The 22,893-nt window shown below is 54.5% G+C and overlaps 1 protein-coding gene across 1 annotated transcript; it reads left to right on the top strand.

Annotated features, from left to right (window-relative positions):
• The first annotated feature begins 95 nt into the window (after positions 1-95).
• Positions 96-11,451, top strand: LOC106737355 (zinc finger protein 850-like). The gene is made up of 5 exons (XM_059715134.1): positions 96-168; positions 944-1,047; positions 1,666-1,792; positions 2,792-2,908; positions 5,948-11,451. Exons 1-5 carry the CDS (start codon positions 114-116, stop codon positions 9,088-9,090), a joined length of 3,546 nt encoding a protein of 1,181 aa, XP_059571117.1. The 5' UTR covers positions 96-113; the 3' UTR covers positions 9,091-11,451.
• Positions 11,452-22,893: the final 11,442 nt, after the last annotated feature.

Raw genomic sequence — 22,893 nt, 5'->3', positions numbered from 1 at the left:
CGCATGCGCAGCCGCTCGCCGGGCACCAGAGCAGCACCAGCCGCCTCCGTGCGCATGCGCCGCCAGCAGAGCGGCAAGGAAGCCTCCAGAAAGGACTCACTGCGCATGTGCGAATGGGGGGGGGGGCAGAGGCAGACCAGGCAGTTCGCAGGTGGCGCCGGGGCAAAGGTTGGGGCGGGGCATCGCGGGGCGGCGGAGGGGCGGGCGCTCCTGAACCAGCCCCGCTCCCGCCTGTGCGGGAGCTGCGGGGGGCGGGGCTGGGCAGACCCTGGGGCAGGGGCGGGGCCAGCCGCGGTGTCGGTGCCCCGGTGCGAGCCGCGCCGCCTCCTCCCCTGCAGCCCCGGCGGCGCCGTGCGCGGGGCGGGGCGGGGCGGGGCCCCCGGCGGGGCTGAGTGTGTCCCGGCGGAGGACACGCGGCGGCGCCGGAGCCCGGGCACCCGCGGGCCTTCCCTGCGGCCGGGAGCAGCCCGGGGCGATGGCGGAGCAGCGCCGGGGCCGTGTGCCGGCAGGAGCGCGCGGGGCGGGACGAGTCCGTGGCGCGGCCCAGACCCGTGTCCTGGAGACGCGGGTGCCGTAGGAGCAGCCGGCCCAGCGCGGTGGGGCGCGGGGGCAGGAGGTGAGGCAGCCCGTGCTGCCCCGTCTGTGCGCCCGCGGCCCCGCACACCCAGCGCCGGCACCGGCACGAGCTCCCCGCGCCAGAGCCCTGGCGCTGCACGTCCAGGGCTGCGCTGCCGGGCGGTCGGCACCCGCCTGCGGGAGCTGTGCCCAGGCCGCAGCCGGTGGAGCTGGACTAGGTCCTGGCCGTCCTGCCCCAGGAGATGAGTGGGGACGTGGCGTGGAGACCTGCACCGAGGCGGTGGCCCTGTCAGACGGGCCTCGGCTGGGGCAGCTGCGGGCAGGGAAGCATCTTGTCCGACAATGTCGTTCTCTTCCCTACCCGCAGGTGCAGAGACCATGAGCAGAGCTCATCAGCCGCCTCCCGAAGAAAGGCCTGCAAACCTGGAGCTGCCCAGGACTCCCCCAGGGAGGCTGGGGGAGAGCATGGAGGTGAGCAGGGCACCGGCTCCAGCGGGGCTGGGAGTGCAGCAGAGGCCACACCCGGGAGGAGCCAGGGTCACTGTCAAGAGTTTGGGGAACAACCCACCCAGCCAGCCTTCTCCAGAGCTCGCTCCCCAGTGGCGATAGTCAGGGGTGCCGGCAGGGGAAGTCTAGGCCAAAGTCGTGGACCAAGGCGCCGTGGCTATAAAGGTGTTGTCCAAAAGGACAGAGCACAGTGGCGATGCATAAGGAGTGCATGGGGGTGCACATGCACCCCATGAGAGTGCTAGTGCACCCCTTTTCAGGCCATACTCCCTGGCCTGGGAGTTGGGAAGGGGGGCAGGCATGAGCGCAGGGTAGCCAGCAAAAGCAGCCGCATCACTTCTTGGTGAGTGAGATTGGCCGTGGGGGGGACCCCCTCCCCCGATCACTCACTGGTGTCGGGGGCCACATGCCAGGTGTCAGGGGTCACATTCAGTGAAGAATGAGGGATTTTGCATCCTGGCGTGTCATCCTGTCCCATCCGGCACACAGCTGTCTCACAGAGGGATTCTGGAGAAGGTGGTGGGGGCTGAAGGCAGCCGGAGCAGGAGATGCTGATGGGGTAATTAATGCTTGTGTTTGCAGCTCTGGGAGGCCTTTGAGGACGTGGCTGTGTATTTCGCTTGGGAGGAGTGGGAGCTGCTGGAAGAGGCAGACAAGGGGCTTTACCGCGACCAGATGCTGAGGAACTTTCAAGCCCTCGTTTCCCTGGGTAAACCTTTTTCCTGCTTCTCCCTATTGCCATGTCAGCTATGTCACTTACTGTCTGATCTGATCAGAACTGATCTGGCTAATTTGATATGGAAGATGAAAAAATATTAAAAAAAAAAAAAAATGTGCAGGGCTGAAAGACTTGGCTTCTATGAGGTCACCTTGCTTTTCTAGCACTTTCTTTTCCCTCCATTTCCCCCAAAGGACATCCTTAGGGAAAGGCTCCAAGGCTATACGTAGCTCAGCAAGGACCATATCAACCATTCCTACATGGGTTTTCACGTGTTGAAAGGGCGTCTCTTTCTGTTGTCCATATCCTGGACACCTAGGACCTTTGTTTGAAACACTTTAGGATTTGCCCACCTGCATGCTCATCTGCCCTGTTGGCAATATCCTTCCACCGCATGTGATGATTCCTTTCATTGCCACTGTAGTTCATATAAAATCTTCCCTTCCTCTGCCCTGTTGGTGAATGATCCTCTCTCCTACAAAGAGTGTCATGGTCGGCCATCTGTCCTGGATTCTGTTCACTGCCACCTGGCCTCGCATTATACCTTCCCACTAAAGAAACTCACTCCTGTTCCTTTCCCTGCAATGGTACTAATAACACAGATGCTATCGAGCTGCGTGTGTCCAGTGTCTTTTCATTTCTGTGCCTTGTCAATAGTGAAAGCTTCATCTTTGTGGTGGCTAGCACATCACTGCATCTCCACCCCGGTCCCTGCGAACTCTTGTTGGTCTTGCACTCTTTTTATCACTTAAAGTTGTTAGTGCTTGGTTTTCTGTGACCATCCCCCCACCACCTAGGTGACAAAGGCAATCGCCTATCACATGCTTCTAACTGCAGTGCCTTCTTATTCATCTTAAAGGTCCACCCTTGTCTCTGTTATGAGGCCCCAGTAGTATGCATGAGTTCGTTGGATCTATTCCCCATATCCCAGTTGGTTATTCTGCAACCAGGACTGAACCACAAATGTTCTTTAACTGGTGCCCCAAACAGGATATCAAGGCCCCACACCCGACTTAATCAGCTGCATCCAGCAAGGACAGGAGGAGCTCTGGGTCTGTGGTGATGAGGACCATGGGAAAATGTCAAGCTCTGAGGACCTGTGGCTAGGTGAGTTGTGGCTGTCCCCTCCCCTGAATCCCCTTTCAGAAATGCTCCATGTCCACTGTGACAGGGCCTGAAACCTGCAGACCTGTCCTGCTCTGCCCTTCCAGGGTGCTGACCTCAAATAGTTTATGCTGTAGCGTGTGCAGGCAGGTGGCTTTCCCGTGCCCTGAAATTCCAGACTGTGGAGACGAGCAGTTGTTCACTTCTTCTCCTCCTAACTACGGCTGCTGGGGGACAACCAAGTTTGCTGTGTTGATCTTTAGGCACAGGCTGGTTTCCATAAGGCTGCCATGAACTGAGATTTGCATTTTCATTCAGCAGCATAAGAGTTGATTCCTCAGCCCAATGTAGCCGTACCTCTTAACACCCTGTCCCAAGACATGGGATTTGTAGTCCCCCTTGGAAATCAGCATGGTTGTGTGAAGTTGTGTGTAGCCGTTACTGTAGCACATGAGAGAGGCTGGGACTCTGTCTGGCATCTCTTGGTCAAGTTGACCTGAAACCCAAGAAGTGTTGAATCCTGGTCTCAGGCTTCATTGAACGGCTCTATGGGGTGGGTGGGGTTCACAAGGTTTCATGTTGTAGTCCCCCATGACTTGTGCCTTTGTGTTTCATCTCTGGGCTGTGAGTGTCACAGAACCTGGGAATCAGCATAAAGTCCACGTGCAGTTTAATGTCAAGGCCTTTGTCTTGGTGCCGATTCCAGTGATGTGCCAGCTGCCTAAGCTTCATCACCAAAGGAAAGCTCCGTGGGCTCATTCCCTGCCCCAGACCTTTCCTTGGAAGTGGGTCGGAGGCACAGAGTTCCGTTTCTTCCAAAACGGAGAGCCACAGCTCTCAGACCTCCCCTCCCAGGGCAGGTTTTGGAGGCAGGAGGGATGAACCATATGGGCTTTTTCTACCAAGGAGTATCAGCTGGCCCAGCGCAAGGCCGTACTCGGCACACATCTTTGACTGCTGTTGAGCCCCAGAAATCCATTGTGAGGCTGTTCACTCTCCTAGCAGATGAGAAGATGGCTGTGACCTCCACCAAGCAGGAAACATTAGCTTGGCACAGGGACATGCTACTCCCTCATCCCTAGCACTTGGGGTTGCACGAGAAGACCTTGTGTTATCAGATTTGCATGTCACTTTGGGGTGTGCTCATTTATTAGGGGTACATTTCTGGGGTCTCTGTAATCCTATCAATGTGCTGCTTGTGTTACTTGTGTTTCTATACGGAGCCGTATCTCTCCCTTCTGCAAGTCCTCACCCCCAGTGGAGCTATCTTGCAGGACTTGGGTTCAGTGGGGCTGGGTTCCTCCAACCGCCGAATAAGTCAAACATATATATGCACATGTACACTCAGATTAACAAGACACACCTCAGCCAGGCCAGGTTATTCAGCATTGACAGGCTGACACCCTTGTGTGCCTTGAACTCAGTTCATCAGGGCAACAATAAAATGCCGTCAAACACAAGCATATGGGTGAACAGAGCCCAGCTGAGTCAGGCTGGGTTATTCAGCATTGACGGGCTGACACTCTCACGTGCCTTGAACTCAGTTCATCCCTTATTTCAGCAGGACAATAATAAATGCAGTTAGATACACACACGCTAACAGGACATCTGAGCAGGCTGGGTCTGATCAGCACTTTCAGCTGATACCCTCATGCACCTCAAAACTCAGCACATCCCAATCTGTTGTCACAGAGGTCCTAGTAGTAACTCCCTTGATGAGCAGACCCCACTGTAGTATTGGGCACTACAGGGATCTTTGGCATAGGTAAAAGAAGCATTGCTACAGAGCAAAAGGGGAGGTCAAGAGGAAGAAAGAGTAAGTGAGGTTCAGAGAGAGAGTATAGCACCCAGCTTGACCATAAAAGTTATTTATTGTCAAGTATATGAACTTATGATGAGACCAGTAGTAACAGGCCTACAAGAGAGAGAAATAAAACAGTTACAGTATTACATAGTTTCAGTTAGGTATTTGGGGAAGTCTAGCTTGAGTTTGATTAGCAAAAGTCAGGTTTAGAAAGCTGTGCCTGGATTAAGAAAGCAAAAGTCTGGTTTTGAAAGCTGTGCCTGGAGCAAGAGAGTAAAAGGTTCCTGGAGTCAGGGAGGGAGAGAGAGTTGGGGTCTCACCACTCAGTGAAGCTTGAACCAATCGAAGTTCCCAGGTGTTGTTGGAGCTTGCAGACAGACAGAGCCCTCAGCATGACCAGTGGAGGGATTCCAGGCAGAAAAGGAGTGGAACCGGTGCAGCTTTGGATCCAAGCACCAGGACAGAAACTTGAGCTTGGGTAGGGGTTTTTGTGGAGAACTCACAATGGCTCAAGGGAGAACAGGAGGTTTGTTTATGGGTAAACAATGGCTCATATGCTGGATAATAGGAACTGATCGCTCCCGGCTATGGGTGGCATTACTCTGAGGGAGCTCACAACGCAGACAGGCCGGTGGTTCAGTGTTTTCAGTACCAGTAAAGGAGTCATTACTAGAATTGGTTTGATAACTGCTGAACTGGGTGTGTGTGTAGACGTGGGTTGATTAACATTTGGAGCAGAGATTCCCCCATCATGCAGTGCTCCCCTGCTTTGGTCCCAGAATTCAGTGTGGTCCTAGTCTTGGAATCTCTGTTCTCTATCGTGAATGCTAAAGAAGGTGCATGCCTGTCTCATCTCCCACTTAAATAAGTTGTCATCCGGTTCCATCTCGGATGCAAATGAGACCAGAGGAGTTGCTCCACTCTTGTCACCCTTGTCTAGAGGACTTTAGATGCATCCCCCACTGCATCTTCATTGTCTTTTGTAAGTCCTTCCTCTAATCAGTTCTTGTTCAGGCAGAGGTGGGGAGGGGGTGAGTCCTTTGTGAGTCAGACAGGCTGTGTCCTGTGCCAGGGTTCCCCAAGAACACAGAGCTGAGAGGTAACACTTGTTCTCTTAAGGACAGGCAGGTGTCCTGATCTAGTGATGCTTGGAGGCCTGTCACAGCAGAGGGAATAGCAGCGTTTGGCTCTGTGGCAGTAGGGTAGGGACTAACTTTGGATTTCTCCTCCCCACACAGGAGGTGCCTGGCTGCTGAGCAGAGCAGAGGAAGGACCTGCAAGCCTGGAGCCACCTGGGATTACCCCAGGGAGATTGGGTAAGACGGAGTCCCTGAGACCTGAGTCATTGGTTGTTCTTAAGAGCCAGGGGAGGCCCCAAAAGCAGAGGGAGGATGTAGCACTGAACCAGGTGCCATCTGTCCTTGGGTGTGAGAGTGGAGAAGGAACACATTCCAGAGAGAGCCCTGGGCACAGGGAAGGACTTGTGGAGTTGAAGAGCCATGAGGCAAAGTTGCACTGGACAGAGACCCCGCATACGAGCCAAGCCAGCGGGGAGTGCCTCAAGGGGAAGCAGGAGCTCACCACCAAGCCCAGAGGCAGAGGCCACCCCTGCCCTGAGTTTTGGAAAAGCTTTAGTTTCCCCTCACTCCTGGCTCTCCGCAAGATGCGCTACGCTGGGGCAAAGCACCACCTGCGCGCCAAGTGTGGGAAGAGCTTCACCTGTTTCTCAGCCCTAGCCGCTCATCGCAAGATCCATCCTGAAGAGGTCCCCCACCACTTAACCAGATTTCGGAGGAGCTTTGTGTGGCATTCAGAGGTAAGAAATCGCCAACATCTGCACAGGGAAAAGCGTCAGTACCATTGTGCCACATGTGGCAAAACCTTCACTCATTTCTTCTCCCTGGCTCAGCACTGGCGCCTCCATGCAAGGGATAAACCACGTCGGTATCTTGAATGTGGGAAAAGCTTCACTTGTTCCACCAACCGGGCACAGCAACAGCGCATCCACAAAGGGCAGAAGGCACACCAGTGCTCTGAATGTGGGAAGAGCTTCACTCAATCCTCCCACCTGGCCAACCACCAGCGTATCCACACAGGGGAAAAGTCACATAAGTGCTTTGAGTGTGGGAAGAGTTTTACCCGCCCCTCCAGCCTGGCCAACCACCAACGCATCCACACAGGGGACAAGACACAACAGTGCTCAGAGTATGGGAAGAGATTCAGCGACTCCTCCAGCCTGGACAACCACCACCACATCCACACAGGGGAGAAGCTGCATCAGTGCTCTGTGTGTGGGAAGAGATTCAGAGAATCCTCCAGGTTGACCAACCACCAGCTCATCCACGCAGGGAAGAAGCCACATAAGTGCTTTGAGTGTGGGAAGAGCTTTACCCGCTCCTCCAACCTGGCCAACCACCAGCTCATCCACACAGGGGAGAAGCCACATAAGTGCTTTGAGTGTGGGAAGAGTTTTACCCAATCCTCCACCCTGGCCAACCACCAGCGCATCCACACAGGGGAGAAGCCACATCAGTGCTCAGAGTGTGGGAAGAGATTCAGCAACTCCTCCAGCCTGGCCAACCACCACCGTATCCACACAGGGGAGAAGCCGCATCAGTGCTCTGTGTGTGGGAAGAGATTCAGAGAATCCTCCAGGTTAACTAAACACCAACGAATCCACACAGGGGAGAAGCCACATAAGTGCTTTGAGTGTGGGAAGAGCTTTACCTACTCCTCCAGCCTGGCCAACCACCAACGCATCCATATAAGAGAGAAGCCACATCAGTGCTCAGAGTGTGGGAAGAGATTCAGTGAATTCTCCAGCCTGACCAAACACCAGCGTATCCACACAGGGGAGAAGCTACATCAGTGCTCTGAGTGTGGGAAGAGATTCAGCGAATCCTCCAGCCTGACAAGCCACCAGTGCATCCACACAGGAGAGAAGCCACATCAGTGCTCTGATTGTGGGAAGAGCTTCACCCAGTCCTCCAGCTTGACCATCCACCAGCACATCCACACAGGGGAGAAGCCATATCAGTGCTCTGAGTGTGGGAAGAGATTCCTCCAGTTCTCCTACCTGACCAAACACCAGCGCATCCATACAGGGGAGAAGCCATATCAGTGTTTTGAGTGTGGGAAGAGCTTCACCCAGTCCTCCAACCTGGCCAGCCACCAGCGCATCCACACAGCGAAGAAGGCACACCAGTGCTCTGTGTGTGGGAAGAGCTTCACTCAGTCCTCCTACCTGGCCAGCCACCAGTGCACCCATACAGGGGAGAAGCCACATAAGTGCTTTCAGTGTGGGAAGAGCTTTACCCGCTCCTGCAGCCTGGCCAACCACCACCGCATCCACACAATGGAGAAACCACATCAGTGCTCTGAGTGTGGGAAGAGATTCAGTGAATCCTCCAGCCTGAGCAAACACCAGCGCATCCACACAGGGGAGAAGCCACATCAGGGCGCTCAGTGTGGGAAGAGCTTCACCCAGTCCTCCAGCCTGACCAGCCACCAGTCCATCCACACAGGGGAGAAGCCACATCAGTGCTCTGAGTGTGGGAAGAGATTTCTTCAGTTCTCTTACCTGGCTAAACACCAGCGCACCCATACAGGGGAGAAGCCATATCAGTGTTTTGAGTGTGGGAAGAGCTTCACCCAGTCCTCCAACCTGGCCAGCCACCAGCGCATCCACACAGGGGAGAAGCCACATCAGTGCTCTGTGTGTGGGAAGAGATTCAGCGACTCCTCCAGCCTGGACAAACACTACTACATCCACACAGGGGAGAAGCCACATAAGTGCTCTGAATGTGGGAAGAGCTTCACCTGTTCCTCCAGCCTGATCATACACCGACGCATCCACACAGGGGAGAATCCACATAAGTGCTCTGACTGTGGGAAGAGCTTCACCTGTTCCTCCAGCCTGGCCATACACCAGCGCATCCACACAGGGGAGAAGCCACATCAGTGCGCCGAGTGTGGGAAGAGCTTCACCTCTTCCTCCAATCTGAGCATGCACCGGCGCATCCACACAGGAGAGAAGCCACATCAGTGCGCTGAGTGTGGGAAGAGCTTCACCTCTTCCTCCAATCTGAGCATCCACCGGCGCATCCACACAGGAGAGAAGCCACATCAGTGCGCTGAGTGTGGAAAGAGCTTCACACATTTCTCCAGCCTGACCAGCCACCAGCGCATCCACACAAGGGAGAAGCCACATCCGTGCTCTGAGTGTGGGAAGAGATTCAGTGAATCTTCCAGCCTGACCAGACACCAGTGCATCCACTCGGGGAAGAAGCCACACCAGTGCTCTGTGTGTGGGAAGAGCTTCATCCAGTCCTCCAACTTAACCAAACACCAGCGCATCCATACAGGGGATAAGCCACATTAGTGCTCTAAGTGTGCAAAGTGCTTCACAGAGTCCTCCAGCCTGACCAGCCACCAGCGCTTCCACACAGTGGAGAAGCCACATCTATGCTCTGTGTGGGAAGAGCTTCATCCAATCCTTCAACTTGGCCCTACACCAGTGCATCCACACAAGGGAGAAGCCACATCAGTGCTCTGTATGTGGGAAGAGATTCCTCCAGTTCTCCCGCCTGACCAGACACCAGTGCATCCATACAGGAGAGAAGCCACATCACTGCTCTGTGTGGGAAGAGTTTCAGCCGTTCCTCTAACCTGGCCATCCACCAGCCTATCCACACAGGTGATAAGCTGCATCAGTGCTCTGTGTGTGGGAAGAGCTTCACCCAGTTCTGCCACCTGGCCATACACCAGCTCATCCACACAGGGGAGAAGCACATCAGTACTCTGAGTTTGGGAAGAGCTTTACCTGCTCCTCCAGCATATTTCCAGCCTCTTTGCGATACCACGTGGCTAAGAAGCCACACCCTCACCTCTTATGATGTAAAACCATGTTGATGTGGGATTGGTGCCAACTTCACCAGCTCCCATTTTTAATACTGGAAGCAGTGGCAAATTGGGTGTTCTTAGGCATTCTTTGGCAATAGTTTGCTCTCTATCTGATGTCAAGCAGTGCCCGCCCCTGGGGGCTATTTTAACTAGGGTTACCATATCTCCAGGATTTCCTGAACACGTCCTCTTTTTAGATCTTCCAATGTCAGTCTGGGTGGTTCTTTTAAATATGATCATTAAAAAAAAAAATTTCCAGGACTTTGGTCAGCTCAGCTTCAAAGTCTTTCCTGGCACTTTCTGGCTTGCCCTAGGCAAGGGGTTGCCTGGGGCTGGGGAAGAGAGGATGTTTGGGGGCAGAATGTGCACACATGGTGGTCAGCATGTAGCCAAGCAGGGGGTTGGGAGGACCCCATCAGCTGAATAAAGGTAAGTCTGTAGGGGAGGTGCCTGCCCCTCTAGCAGCGGAAAAGAACTGGGTAGCCTTTCAGGGGCAGCAGCAAGCTCTGTGGCTGGCTTGGTGGCACTGTGGCCAGTGCCTGCGCGAGCAGAGGGCTTTGGTTCAGGAGTGAAAGACACCGGCAGGACTGGGCGGGCTGTGGGTTGGGAGTGACAGGCACTTGGGCAGGGGACTGTGTGGCAGGGTGAGGCACTGGCAGTAGGTGAGGAGTGAGGGGACCACCAGAGACAGGGTGGGTCTTTGGATTGGGAGTGAGGGGCACCAGCATAGCCCATTGGTCAATGTATTGTGCTTTGGGAGTGAGGAGCACTGTAAGGGCTGAGAGCTGTGGGTCAAGAGTGAGGGGAACAGGATGGGGAGGGCTATAGTTTGGGAGTGAGGGGCAACAGAATGGGCAGGGCCCTAGCATATCATTGTCACCCTCACAGTCGTATACCACTGCACCTCTCTGCATGGTAGGTATCCTCTTTTTTGGAACTGGGAATATGATAACCCTCTTTTAATATAGGACTGGCTACGGCCCTTTCCACACTTGAAGTGTTTCTGCGGTCTTTCTGAAGCCACAGCCATCTCAGGCTAGCAGCTTTGCATTGCCTGGCAAAGAGGTTCAGCTTGAACCTTAACTAAGGTAAAATGGAGGCATGCAATGCCTAACTGTTGGTCTTCGATGGCACCATCTTGACATGGGTTTGGGCTGGGTGGATATAACAAGAAACCGTCACCTTATTCAGACCGAAAAATGCCCAATGGGCCCCAAAGCTGCGCCCGAGGTCAGATAGCAGGAGGCTTTGCCTCTCTAGCCCTTAGTTGGCATGGGGGACTGTGAGGGGTCACAGCAGGGCATGCCCCTGGGAACAGCTCCCAGCCTGACCAATGACCCATGTTCTGAGGCAAAGTCTGTGCAGCTTGACCATCTACACCAAGCTGAGGTGATTGGGTCCCCAAATGGGTGTCACCCTCAATGGTTGGAAGGAGCTCAGAGCAGCAAGAGCAGACTAATTTTTGCACCTTCTCAGCCATCATCATCATCGTCAGTGTTCAAATAATGCCTTTTTCTGGTTGGAACCAGGTGATGAGGTCAGAAAAGTTATAAAGGGTCAGGACACCAGGTCTGGGAGGTCACTCCCTCCTAGTCTGGGAGGTTTTTTAAACAGCCTGAAGAAGGAACCTCAGGCTGCCACCTGCATGAATCATTGAGTATGCCTGAAGACTAGTTTAGGAAGCAAGATCCAAGTAAATTGAGACACGTGTTAAAGGAGTCACTAAACTCAATATTGGATGAGACTCGGTTCTGTTTTGCTCAGGGTGCTTTCTCTTAACTTCCTTTGTCACACCCCTTTCCTCACTTTCTCCCAAGTCAATAAAAAGCTGTCTGGCTCAGTGTGCCTGGCTGTGAATTCGTAAGGGAGAGGGATCAGACAGGGTGCTTTGCTCCCAGAAGTGCTTGGCTGTTTATGAACCACCTCAGTCCAACCTGAGAATATCTTGGAGGGGGGAGGGCTCCAGGTTATAAGGAGAACCCAGAAATACCTCCAGGGGGCAAAGCACCCCCAAAGCTGGCTGGGTCTGTGCACCCCACAGGGCTTCACAGAGCCCTAACAGGGACCAATGCCTGGGTGGTGGCTGTGTTACCCCAGGCTTGCAGGTATGCTCCGGGAAGGGGGTTGGCCAGATGCAGGCACCCCAGTGGAGACTCCTGATGCATGGTTTTGGGCGAGGCACAGTGAGGTGGGTGGTTTGGCATAGCAACCCCCTACTGTCCCACCACAACTTGCTTCGCCAAGATGAAGTCCTCATATTCTCTGTGCCCTTCCACAGGAGAGGCAGGACCTGCCATAGGCTGAACCTCCTACCCCTCTGCCTGCATATCCCCCAGAAAAAGGCACTCTACTGCCCTGTGGCTGCAAAGGGCAGAATCCTTGCTGCACAGCAGGACTAGGAGTGGGGCCTCGAGTGTGACTAACTTATGCCCAAGTGTTTGCAACAACCCCTGCCTATTTGTGCTATCCAAGTGTCATGGGCCCTGAGGCACACCCAACTAACTAGTAGCCCCTATGTTATATGGCCAATGAATGAATAACACAACACAAGTTTTGTGACAACTAAGGAAAAACAGGATAGGAGTGCTGTGGGGGTCAAAGGGTCAAAACGTGAAAATAGGTGCTCTGGAGGGGGATGGTGAGCAGAACCCCCCTGGGAAGCACCCACCAGTCCTCAAAGGCATCCAAGGAGCCAGTGGATGCCACTCATTGGTGCTCTGCCCAGAAACATGCATGGATAAGTGAGAGGAATGCGCTCCCACAGTTCCTGGGCACCTTCCAGGCCAGAGCCTCCTTTCTGGTTATGTACAGGGCCCACTCGGTCAGGGCCAGGAGGAGGTTGACCAGGAGGTCCCTAGAGTTGGTGGGGCTGTGGATGGAGTGCTCAAATAAAAAGGTGGGGGAGGGGTAGAAGTTCAGAGAAAACCTCAGGTGAAGCTTCTGGAGGTGGAGGGGCTGCAGCCTGGTGCACTGTCAACAAGAACACAGAACCCAGCCCCAGGGGTACCATGTTCAGTACTGCAGCTTCCTGAGCAGACACTGCATTACAGAGAGTGAAGTGAAGGGCACAAGGGCAGAGGAGGAGCATGCACTCAGGGGTGCAGTGTTTTGCAAAGAGGCTAAGAAGCAAAACCTGTCAGACTGAAGGGAGAATTTGGCAAAGTTTGTCTCATACACAGAGCAACAATGTGGCTTCTCTGCTGTGTGGATGCACTGTTATATGGCCATGTGGGTAGATTTTGTGAAGTTCTACCTACACACAGAGCAACAATGTGGCTTCTCTGCGGTGTAGAGGCACTGGTATTAACCAGGATGGAGTAGTGGGTGAAGCTTTTCCCACACTCAGAGCACTGACATGGCTTCTCCCATGTGCATGCACTGATGATTGGCCACATAGGCAGATTAAGGGATGGGCCAGCTCAGCCTGGGCCCAGGGGCCATTACCAAAAATCAGGGGACCCCTGGATCCTCATCAGCAGGGAAGCAAAAGTCACAGTTCTAAGCTTGGCACCATTTTTTTCTCCCTGTGGGGCTGGGGTGAAAATGGTGCCAAGTTTAAAACTGGCTTTCACATTCACTTCCCTGTGAGCTGCGAGCAGGGCTCCTCCACCAATGTAGTTGTCCAAGGCACCAATACACCTTAATCTGCCTCTACTTGGCCAGGCTGGAGGAGCGGGTAAAGCTCTTCCCACTCAGAGCACTGACCTGGCCTCGTCTTTGTGTGGATGTGCTGATGCCTGGCCAGATAGCAGGACTGGTTGAAGTTCTTCCCACCTACCTCCAAAAGGAAGTCCCCAAAGTATACCTCTGATAAGCTCACTTTTCCTCTGCCCAGAGTAACTCTGGGCACTGATCTGTTTACACCTGATGTTTCCCAAAGCAAGATGTTACACTCCTATAACAATCTCTTCTAGGCTCTTCACTGTTCCTAGAGAGGAAGGGGGATGGCGGACTGTAACAGGATGGCCTTCTTGGGGCCAATTTGCCTTTGGCCTGTCCACCTGTTTCTGGGCCAACTGCCTGCCTTCTTGCCTGCCATGCCTTGTTAACTAACAATCTTAATTAGGGGGGAGGATGCCCATTTCTTGCCCCAGTGCTAGGGGGTGCTATCTGTGGCTCTGTACCTCCCTACACTGCAGCCCATGCCTCGCATATGGCATCCACTGATGTTACTCACCGGCCCCACACTGGGCCACAGAACCGTCCAGTTTGGACCCCAAGTGGATCTCTCCACTCAGGCAGCCTACCCTGCCCTCATTCAGGGCTGCCTAGCTCCCTGAATCATTTCCCCTCTTGGGCATGGTCCCCCCTGAGAACTTTGGCCATACAGGCCCTGGCTTCACCTCCGAGGCCAGTCAGAAACCCCGGGCCCTCTTAGCTCCGAGCATCCCTTGTGGTGGGCCCCTGGCCTTTTTGACCATTCTGGTCCTGGCCCCAGCATTTAGAAGGTACTCTAAAATCAGGCCTCTGAGCCTCTAGCCCCACTCTCGCTCCTGGGTCCACCTTTTGGCCCTATTAGCGGGTGACCGACCCAGTTGTGGGAGCTAGGGGTTAAGGCACCCTGACCCGCCTTTCCCTGGGGTGGTAACTGGTCTAGCATTTCCTGGGGGCTCCCGCACCACTGAGAGCCCCACCAGGCCATCCACTCCCAGCAGGGTGCAGTTTTAGGTCATGCCCAGGACCAGGAGCCTCCTAGCCATCCCCTACAGCTCCTCCCTTAACTCCAGGATGTTACTGCCTAGCCTGCCAGCAGGGAACTGGTCTATTTATATAGGCAGCCAGGGATCTAAAAAACTGCTGCCACAATCAAGCACCTGCTAGCTGCTTGTCTCTGATCTTAAAGTGGCAGGCACCAACAGTGCCCTGCCACCTGGACCAACTTTTGCCCTCACTTTCCAATCACAACTTCTCTGCCACTGCCTCAGCAGGTGTCCAGTAACATACCCTGTCTCTTTCTGTACTGCCTCTGCTGCCTCCATTCTCCCAGGCACACAGGATCTCAAAGTATCTGCCTCACATTCCTCTAACTGATCTCTGAAGCTGCCTGGACAACATTTTGCCTTGCCATAACCTGCACTTATAACCTACACCTTAGATACTCCACAGGCAACTCACAAGACTGGTCTTGTAACCATTCACAAAAGACTAACCCTTTCCAGGAACCCTAGAGTCAAAGGACCCTATTCATTCACACAGCCTTTCCAGCAGAGAGATGACTTTCTCTGCTCTCTAGCTTCCTATTGCAAACACAACAAGAGGTTCTTACTTAATCCTAAGCGGACCATAGCATATAACCATCTCCACTACTCTGCCTGACCTAGGCAAACAAAGTCTCCCAGTCAGCAGTAACAAACAACCTCTCCTGCACAAAACTTAACAACCCTAGTCACAATTACCATACAGCTATACCATACTACAGGTCTTAGCTAGCCCCTCTAGAAAGGGTCACTGTGCCAACAAATTCCCTGATGGGTCAGATTACTGTCCTTGTGCCCAGTGAAGTGGCCAACTGTTGGACTGAAGTTTAGGAACCAGCCCCTCTACCTTTGTTCTGGGCAAGCACAAACCTCAGACCAACCACAATGCCTGCCAGTTGATAATAGGTGAGTTTATTAATACAGAGTGATAACAAAAAGCAACAATGCAAACAAGCAATTCTATATCTACCAATCCTAGGGCTGTCATCAGAGTCAAAGTACATCTGGCCAGGATGCGTTCTGAGGCTCTCTCTTAGGTGTCATTAGTCTGGAGGTGGGATTCCAAGGCCCACAGCCCTGCTCCAGTGGGGTACATGAGACAGGCTACTGGTATGTGCTCTTGGTCCATGGTGGCCTTGGGGATCCTCCCCAGGGGATGGGGACGGGGACCCTCAAGTCTTTGCTTTTGTCTTTTGTATAACAGCCAACTGCAAAGCTGCAACAGACAGCTGACACACAGGATTTTTCAACTGATTAACCTGTTTCTCTAGATGTTAATAAATTCCTACACTTCTTACAGCCTATTTAGATACCACCTCTGTTTCCACAATTTAAAGTCCACTTGCCTTAAGTCACACAATATATCTTAAAATCCATAGTCACCAACTGCGCACCACCTAAATTTCCCCTTCTAACCTTCAGGGACAGCTACAGCCGAGGATTAATGGTAGGAGTGGGAGCCTAAATTCCCTCCCTAGTTTCTTGAGTAATCTACAGCCAAGAGACATCCATAACCTTGTTTCCATAAACTTTATAATTCATTCCTTCTTTCTCCTAAACAAAAATATCTCCAAATTGGTGAAAATCCAACTTCTCTCATAAGCTTGGGGAATTCTACAGCCTTAGTTGTGTACACCAAAAGAGCATAAATACGGAGCTTCCTCTGTATCCCCCCGTTTCGCAGTTCTCCACTACTTAAATGTTACACAAATTATCAGTTGCTCAAATCACGAGTGAAACCTTATGAGGGAGGATAAGGCAAGATGTCGCGTTTATTGATCAAGTGCTTAATACACACACACACCCCACATTCATACCAAAATTTCTGTTCTGTGCTGGTATATATTAACCAGTCTTATCAGTGCTCAGCTCAACTTAGCAGCCAGCCAAGTTGATCACGAGTAGAAGCTGGGCTCCTGCTGGTCCATCTTGTCAGATGAACTGATCCTCCAGGATGACATGCAGAACAAGATCCCAAATCAATTCACCCAGTCCTCTGGGCTTTTCCTGTGTTATCACTGTGTTCTGGGGTGGATTCTTCTTGTTCTGGTCTTTTATCTGTCTGCATTCTTCAGCCAGTCACCACCTGATGTTTCCCTTTTCCACAGACACACTCTCACCCATTCTCTCATACATGCAGCATACAAAGGTCAAGCACTCATGTCAAGCTACAGAGCAATACAAAATGGAGTTTCTTAAGGCAATGCAAAACTCAAGAAAATACATAAGATTAAAAGCAATAGGCAAAAAAGTCTATTTGTGTAACACCCCCTGCCCTCTGGGGACTGACTACATGCAGCAGTGGTGAGCTGGCCTACCCTCCCAAGCCTGCAGTGGGCAAACAACACAGGGGAGCCATGCTGCACTCTGTTGCAGCAGCCATGGCCTGCTGCCAGGGTAAGGGGGATATGGACACAGGTCCCTGGCCCCATAGCTCTGGCAGCTGGGGGCACCTTCCTGCAAAGCTGGGGAACGGGGCATTGTGCAGGGGTGAGGGGCTTTGGGAGGGATGCCAGCATAGCCAGAGGGGGGCTGGTGTGTTAGGGAGTTAGGGTCACCAGCAGAGCTGTGGGGGGCCTTTTATTTTAATCACGGATGTTAGGATTTTTATCAGAGTTTGCGATTTTTTATCGAAGAATATGCCATTTTTTATCAGGTATAGGCAGAATCCCTGGTGATTATTCCACTCTATTCTGTGTCCAGTTTTGGGCCCACCACTACAGAAAGGATGTGGACAAATTGGAGAGAGTCCAGCACAGAACAACAAAAATGGTTCGGGGCTGGGGCACATGACTTACGAGGAGAGGCTGAGGGAATTGGGCTGATTTAGTCTACAGAAGAGAAGACTGAGGGGGATTTAATAGCAGCCTTCAACTACCTGAAGAGGGTTTCAAAAGAGGATGGAGTTGGACTGTTCTCAGTGGTGGTGGATGACAGAACAAGGAGAAATGGTCTCAAGTTGCAGCAAGTGAAGTTGAGGTTTAATATTAGGAAAAAAAAATCCTCACTAAGAGAGCAGTGAAACACTAGAACAGCTTACCCAGAGAGGTGGTGGAAGCTCCATCCTTGGAGGTATTTAAAAACCTGGATAGAGAAAGTTTTGGCTGCAATGTACAAACTGGGGATGGTCTTGCTTTGAGCAGGGGGTTGGAGTAGATGTGACCAACAAAGATCCCTTCCAACCCTAACTTTCTATGATTCTGTGATAAGAATAGGGCTTTAACAAATTGTGTGTGTGTGTGTGTGTGTGTATACACACACACACACACAGACACCATCCAGCAAAAGCTGCACTTTACACATCTTACACCACATTTAAAGCCCACACCTGTTACAGTAAGCACACCAATGGACCTGTGCACCCGTCCAGAGTTCTTTCCCTAACCCAACTGTAGCCTCTTAGTCCTAGCCCTGATTTGGGGGTTTACAGTCTCAGTTCATTCACTGCCATTGTCGCTGTCACTGTTGCTTCTGCTGTTGCTGACACCACTGCTGTCATGGTTGAGGTGGGGACAGTGTTAACCCAGGGAGGCTCCATGGCCTCAGTTCATCGGGCCTGGCTTGTTTCAGTCCTCCATGCAGCTACAGCCAACGGTGAAAGGGCTGGAGATGTGGAGCTAATGCAGATGCAAAGCAGCTACCGCTGAAGGCAACTGCCACTATGCAACTCCCAAGGGAATATGGAAAGCTGTTGCCAGCTTCATAAAGTTAATCAGGAATTTCCCAAGTTTTTGCCTCAACTTTGACATTTTCAAGGGAAACAGTCTTCTCCCCAAGGGCTGTGCAGCCTGTGGCGGGTCTGTCATGAAAGCAGCTCCCATGCAGCTGCACTCCCACACCTGGGAAAGCCCCACAAATGTGACAGGCCCCCACCATCTAACTAGAAAAAGACAAAAAAGGAGCCTTCTCTCTGGAGCCCAGGGCTCCTCCAGAGCTGCCCCAATGGCCATGCCATGCTGAGCATGGGAAGGATTTTGGGGGGGTGGGGGACAGCAGACTCTTCAGGCCCTGGGTGGGAATGTGCTCAGGACCCCAAGGCTGGGAGTGTCACCCCAGTTCAGGCTGCAGAGATGGACCTGGGCTGTGACCAGGGCAATGTCCCAGGTTGGGGACACCTGCAGGCTCCAGGGGAAGCTCCCAGCCGGGGAGGCCTAAGTGTGACCCCGAAGCAGTGAATGTGGAAGGAAGTGATCCCACAGCAGTGCCCCTGTCTGTGCCGCTGGGGCCCAGCCGTGAGCCGAGGGAACAGATGGATGGACGGAGGCTGCAGGAAGAGGAGACTGGGGCAGGGCAGCGAGGAGTAGAACCACAGCTATTTTTCAGCCATTCTCCTCCCACCCCAGGCAGTGACACTGGTCGCTCCCACCCTGCCCTGCCACCAGCTTGGATCCCTCCTGGACACAGGTTCAAAAAAAGGTCTCGGGTACACCCCCATGGTTGCTCCATACCCACTTCTGCCTCACTGGCCTGCCTTCCCTGATGACCCCTTACTCTCTGTGCCAGCCCTGTGCCTGGCTAGCTCCAGCCTGCCCAGGTCTCAGGTGTGGTAGCTGTGAGGCTGCAATGGAGCCAGGCCTTGCTGCTCCCTCCTAGCTGGGGCACGAGGCAGGAGCCTTATGTGAGTTGAGTGGGGCAGCAAGAGCCTGCAGGGTCCGGACGCCAAAGGCCTTTCAGTTTTTCTCAGGGGCTTTGCCCCTGGGAGCAGGGCTGGGGCAGAAAACCTTCCCTGGGGGCTGCAGGCCAGGCTGGGACTGGGCTCTGTGCAGGTCCCGTTCTCTTCCAGCCCTGCCCTAGAGCATTTGTTCCTGGGTCAAGGCCTGGGACCTCCCTGGGCCTGTGGAAGTGGAGGCTTAGTCCCCTTGGCGGGCAGAGCAGAGATAGGGAGAGCAACGCAGTGGCAATGAGACCCGGATCCTGGTGCCCCAAGTGCCCTTGCAGGATCCAGGGGGACAAGAGTAACCGGCCCCACCTGGCCCACAGGTGCGGCTGAGCGCAAAGTGCAACAGGCAGCTCAGACCAACTGGGAGCTCCTGTCTGGAGACCTGCAGGATCCCTGGTCTGGTGGGACACACAACCTGTTGCACCCTGCCTGCTTAGCTCTGCTCCCCACCTTGGCTCCACTCCTCTCGAGCCCTGTCATCCTGCACCCTCCTCCAGCTGCCCCAGCCTGGCTGCACACTCCAGGGGCCCCACCAGCCATGGGTGGGCCAGAGCTGGTGGAAATCCAATGTTTGACTTGATCCTGTTTCCCCAGTTGGAGATATCTCAGAAAACCAGCCCTCAAGTAGTCCAAGTATCCTGGTGAAAGATGCACGCAGTGCCTGGGCTCTCTCCCTCGGCATCTTGCTGGCAGGCCCAGGGAACATGGGCTTTGGTGGCACCTGATGTGCATAGCTGCCTTCCAACCCGTGGACCTTGGTTTGGTTCCTGGCCAATGCAAACCCATGTCTTTGTGTCCCTCTTCCTCAGCCTTCAAGATCCCAACTGGGGGGAAAAGCACCAAAGGGAGAAGTGATCCAGAAAAACAGTGAGGATCCCTGTGGGCTAAAGGAGTATGAGACTTTTCTCCACAGTTTGGGTACTCACCCCCAAGTCCTGAAGGGTTTGCTTAGGTGACAGGCGGAAGCGGCTCCCACTGGACCCTTTCCAACCCAGCACCATGTGAGCATCCCCCTGTGCCCAAACGGGCTGAGGCCTGGCATCAGAGAGGGGCTCCAGCAGATAAAGCCTTTTAGCCTCGCTTGGCCCCACTCCCCGCACAGCCAGATGGCACAGCCCTCCGCCGGAGCAGGGGCCTGCGCCCACGGGGCTTTTCAGCCGAGGGGGAGGTACAGACAAGGCAGAGGAGATGTGAAGGAGGCTCAGGGGGTAGAGAGGGACACAGGACATGCAGAGAAGGGTGACCCTCTGCCTGGCTGGTGCCCAGCGGCCTCTGCCAAACCCCCAGGGAAGGGCTGTAGCCTGTCCTCTTTCCCACATGTCCTGGCACGGTTATGGAGGGCCTGGAGTCTGTGGGCGAGAACCACCTGCCCACACTGAAAGACCCTCTGGCCACCCTCAAATCCCTGCCCGTCTTCTCCTAGATACAACTCCCCCCCGCAGTGGCCACAAGAAGCTTCCTTGTCCCGCTCCTTGCAAGAGCTGGCTCTTGGGAGCCCAATTCCCTTCCCCATGTCTCCGCAGTCTGTGGCAGTGATGCTGTCCAACTTGTTGTAACTGGTATCAGGAACCTGGCACCTGACAGTGCTGCCGTCAACCAGGCGTCGGTCCTGGCATCGGGGATCCATGGGGATCCGGGGTTGGTTCCCTGCCAGAGCGGGGCTGCTCTTGCCCTCGCTAAACCCCTGCTGCTCCCACTCTGCACCAGCGCTGCCCCGCGCAGCCGAGCCGGGGCCGCACACGTGGGCTTTCCTCGCAGCCGCGGCCAGGACCGCTCCTGCCTCCTGCTCCGGCTTCCCCTGCAGCCCCCGCGGACTGAGCCGCCGTTCCCGGAGGAGCTGGAGCCCCGGCCGGGCTGAGCCTCCCCTCGGCCGCAGCGGCGCCCACAGGCAATGTCGGAGGCGTGGGGAGGCGGCTATGGCACAAGGGCCAGGGCTTTTCCGGAGCATCTCCCCAGCCACAACTTCTTCGTCCGCTCCGCGCTGCTCGGAGCCGGTCCCGGCTCCCGGGATCAGTGCAGCCAAAGCAATCCCTCGCCCCACCGGGTGCCCCCCTGCCACCTCTGCCTGGCTTTGCCCGGGATATAGGTAGTCTCATGAATGAGTGCTCAGCCCAAGCCATACTAATCGTGTGCCCGGTCAGCTCAGCTGGGGTTTAATCCCGGTGCAAACTATGAGACTGGTGCCTCTGCCCCTCAGGCTCTTCCTGTTCCAGCTCCTGCACAGACCCAAGCTGGCTGTGCCGCCGAGACCATCGCTCTTGGCCTCCTCCCGTGGGAAGTACGGCGCCTCGGCTGTGCGGGCTCCATGCAGGGCAGGCTCTCGCCTGGCAAAGCCTTTCTACCCCTGGCACCTGCGTGCGAGAGCAGGGAGCGGCACAGAGCAGCAGGTTGCGGGCAACAACTGGCGCATCCATGCATCTTGGAGGACGTGAGCAGAGTGCCTGGTGTGGGATCCAGCCTCCCTCCCCCGAGACATGGGGACTCTGCTCCTCACACCTGAGGAAAGAGCCTGGAGTCCCTGTGACTGCACATCCCTCCTGGGCAAGGAGGGGAGCAGGGAACCAGTGCAGGGAAAAGAGCCACATGGCAGGGCAGCGAGGCCACTAAGGGACTGCTGTCTGTGCTGCTCACAACCCTGCCCGAGGCTTCTGGGCTTTGCCAGACTAGCCTGGCCCTGTGGCTGCCTGGTTCACATTTGCACTTGCAGGCTTGTGTCAAGGAGGCTCATTGTCTCAGTGCATTTCCCACCAGGAGGTGCTCGTGATGCAAGGAAGACATGGACTACACATGGACTGTCCAGCCAAAGAAGCAGGGCTTTACTAGCTAAATGCTAAACGCTAGCCACATGCTCTGGATCAGGCCACAACAAAGCTGCTGGTGTTGCAGTCCTCCTGAAAGGAGACGCCATGTGCCCCCTGCAGCACAAAGAGACTGTTGCAGGCAGGCTGCTACAAGCCACCCTGGAGGCGCGAGGAACTGTTCTGAGCTGCTGGCAGTGTATGAGCTGGCCGATAGAGAAGCCTAGGGCCCGTTTCTGGAAAGAGTGGCCATCACAATGCCCACCGGCTGCCCAGTGATGCTTCAGAGAGATTTCAACTGCATCACCATCAGCAAGGAGGACAGGGTTAGCCGAGGCAGTGGGATGGGTATGCACAGATCCTCCAGGCAGATAAAGCAACTTGTCCGTGATCACATCCTGGTGGACACAGCCAAAGAGGCCCAGGTCCCCGGGGGACACTTCACCCGAGTGGACCCCCGTAGGCAGCACCAAATCCAGAATTGACTTTGTCTTCCTGCCCATGGGGTGGAAGACAGAGGAGGCCCACTGTACACCCGGGTGTTTCTCGGACCACTCCCTCCTCACCCTCTGGGCCGACCTGGGAGGGGGCAGCTGGAAAGAGGCAGAGGAGTGTGGAAGCTGAACACCAGCCTCCTGGAAGACTAGCGGACCAGGCACAGCTAGAGAAAGCACTACACAGGCTGGAGGACCATTTGGGACCTATACCAGAACCAGATCTAATGGTGGGCCAGCATGAAAGGACCTGCGACTTTCCAGCGAGCAGGCAAGCAGCAAGCACTGGAAGTGGCATGAGCGCCTGACCCATAAGTTACAGGACCTGCACAGGCAGGCAGCGGTGGGATGGGATGTAAGGGACGCCATGCGGGAGGTGAAGGCCCAACTCAGTGCCTAGTACCAGGAGGAGGCCAGGAAAAAGATCTTCCAGGCCAGGGCACCCTGGGTGGAGGAGGGGGAGGAGTGGTCGCTTTCTTCTCTAGGCTGAATAAGACCAAGGAGGAGGTCATGACGTGCCTGAAAGACAGAGGGGGGGTGGAGCACCAGTCGAAGGATGGCATACTGGCTACAGTGGCTGCCTTCTACTGGGAGCTCTATGCTGAGAAGCCGGTAGACCCAGAGGCCATGCAG

Source organism: Alligator mississippiensis, chromosome 11 (assembly GCF_030867095.1).
Source record: "Alligator mississippiensis isolate rAllMis1 chromosome 11, rAllMis1, whole genome shotgun sequence".
In the NCBI taxonomy this organism is placed as follows: Eukaryota; Metazoa; Chordata; order Crocodylia; family Alligatoridae; genus Alligator; species Alligator mississippiensis.
Note: the sequence above shows the minus strand (reverse complement) of the source record. Positions and strands in the feature narration are given on the sequence as shown.

Excerpts from the sequence above, each read along its gene's own strand:
- LOC106737355 (XM_059715134.1), top strand. The coding sequence starts at position 114 with ATGGGGGGGGGGGCAGAGGCAGACCAGGCAGTTCGCAGGTGGCGCCGG. Across the intron at positions 169-943 it reads CAGGTGGCGCCGGGGCAAAG|GTGCAGAGACCATGAGCAGA; the intron begins GTTGGGGCGGGG and ends CCCTACCCGCAG. Across the intron at positions 1,793-2,791 it reads TCAAGCCCTCGTTTCCCTGG|GATATCAAGGCCCCACACCC; the intron begins GTAAACCTTTTT and ends TGCCCCAAACAG.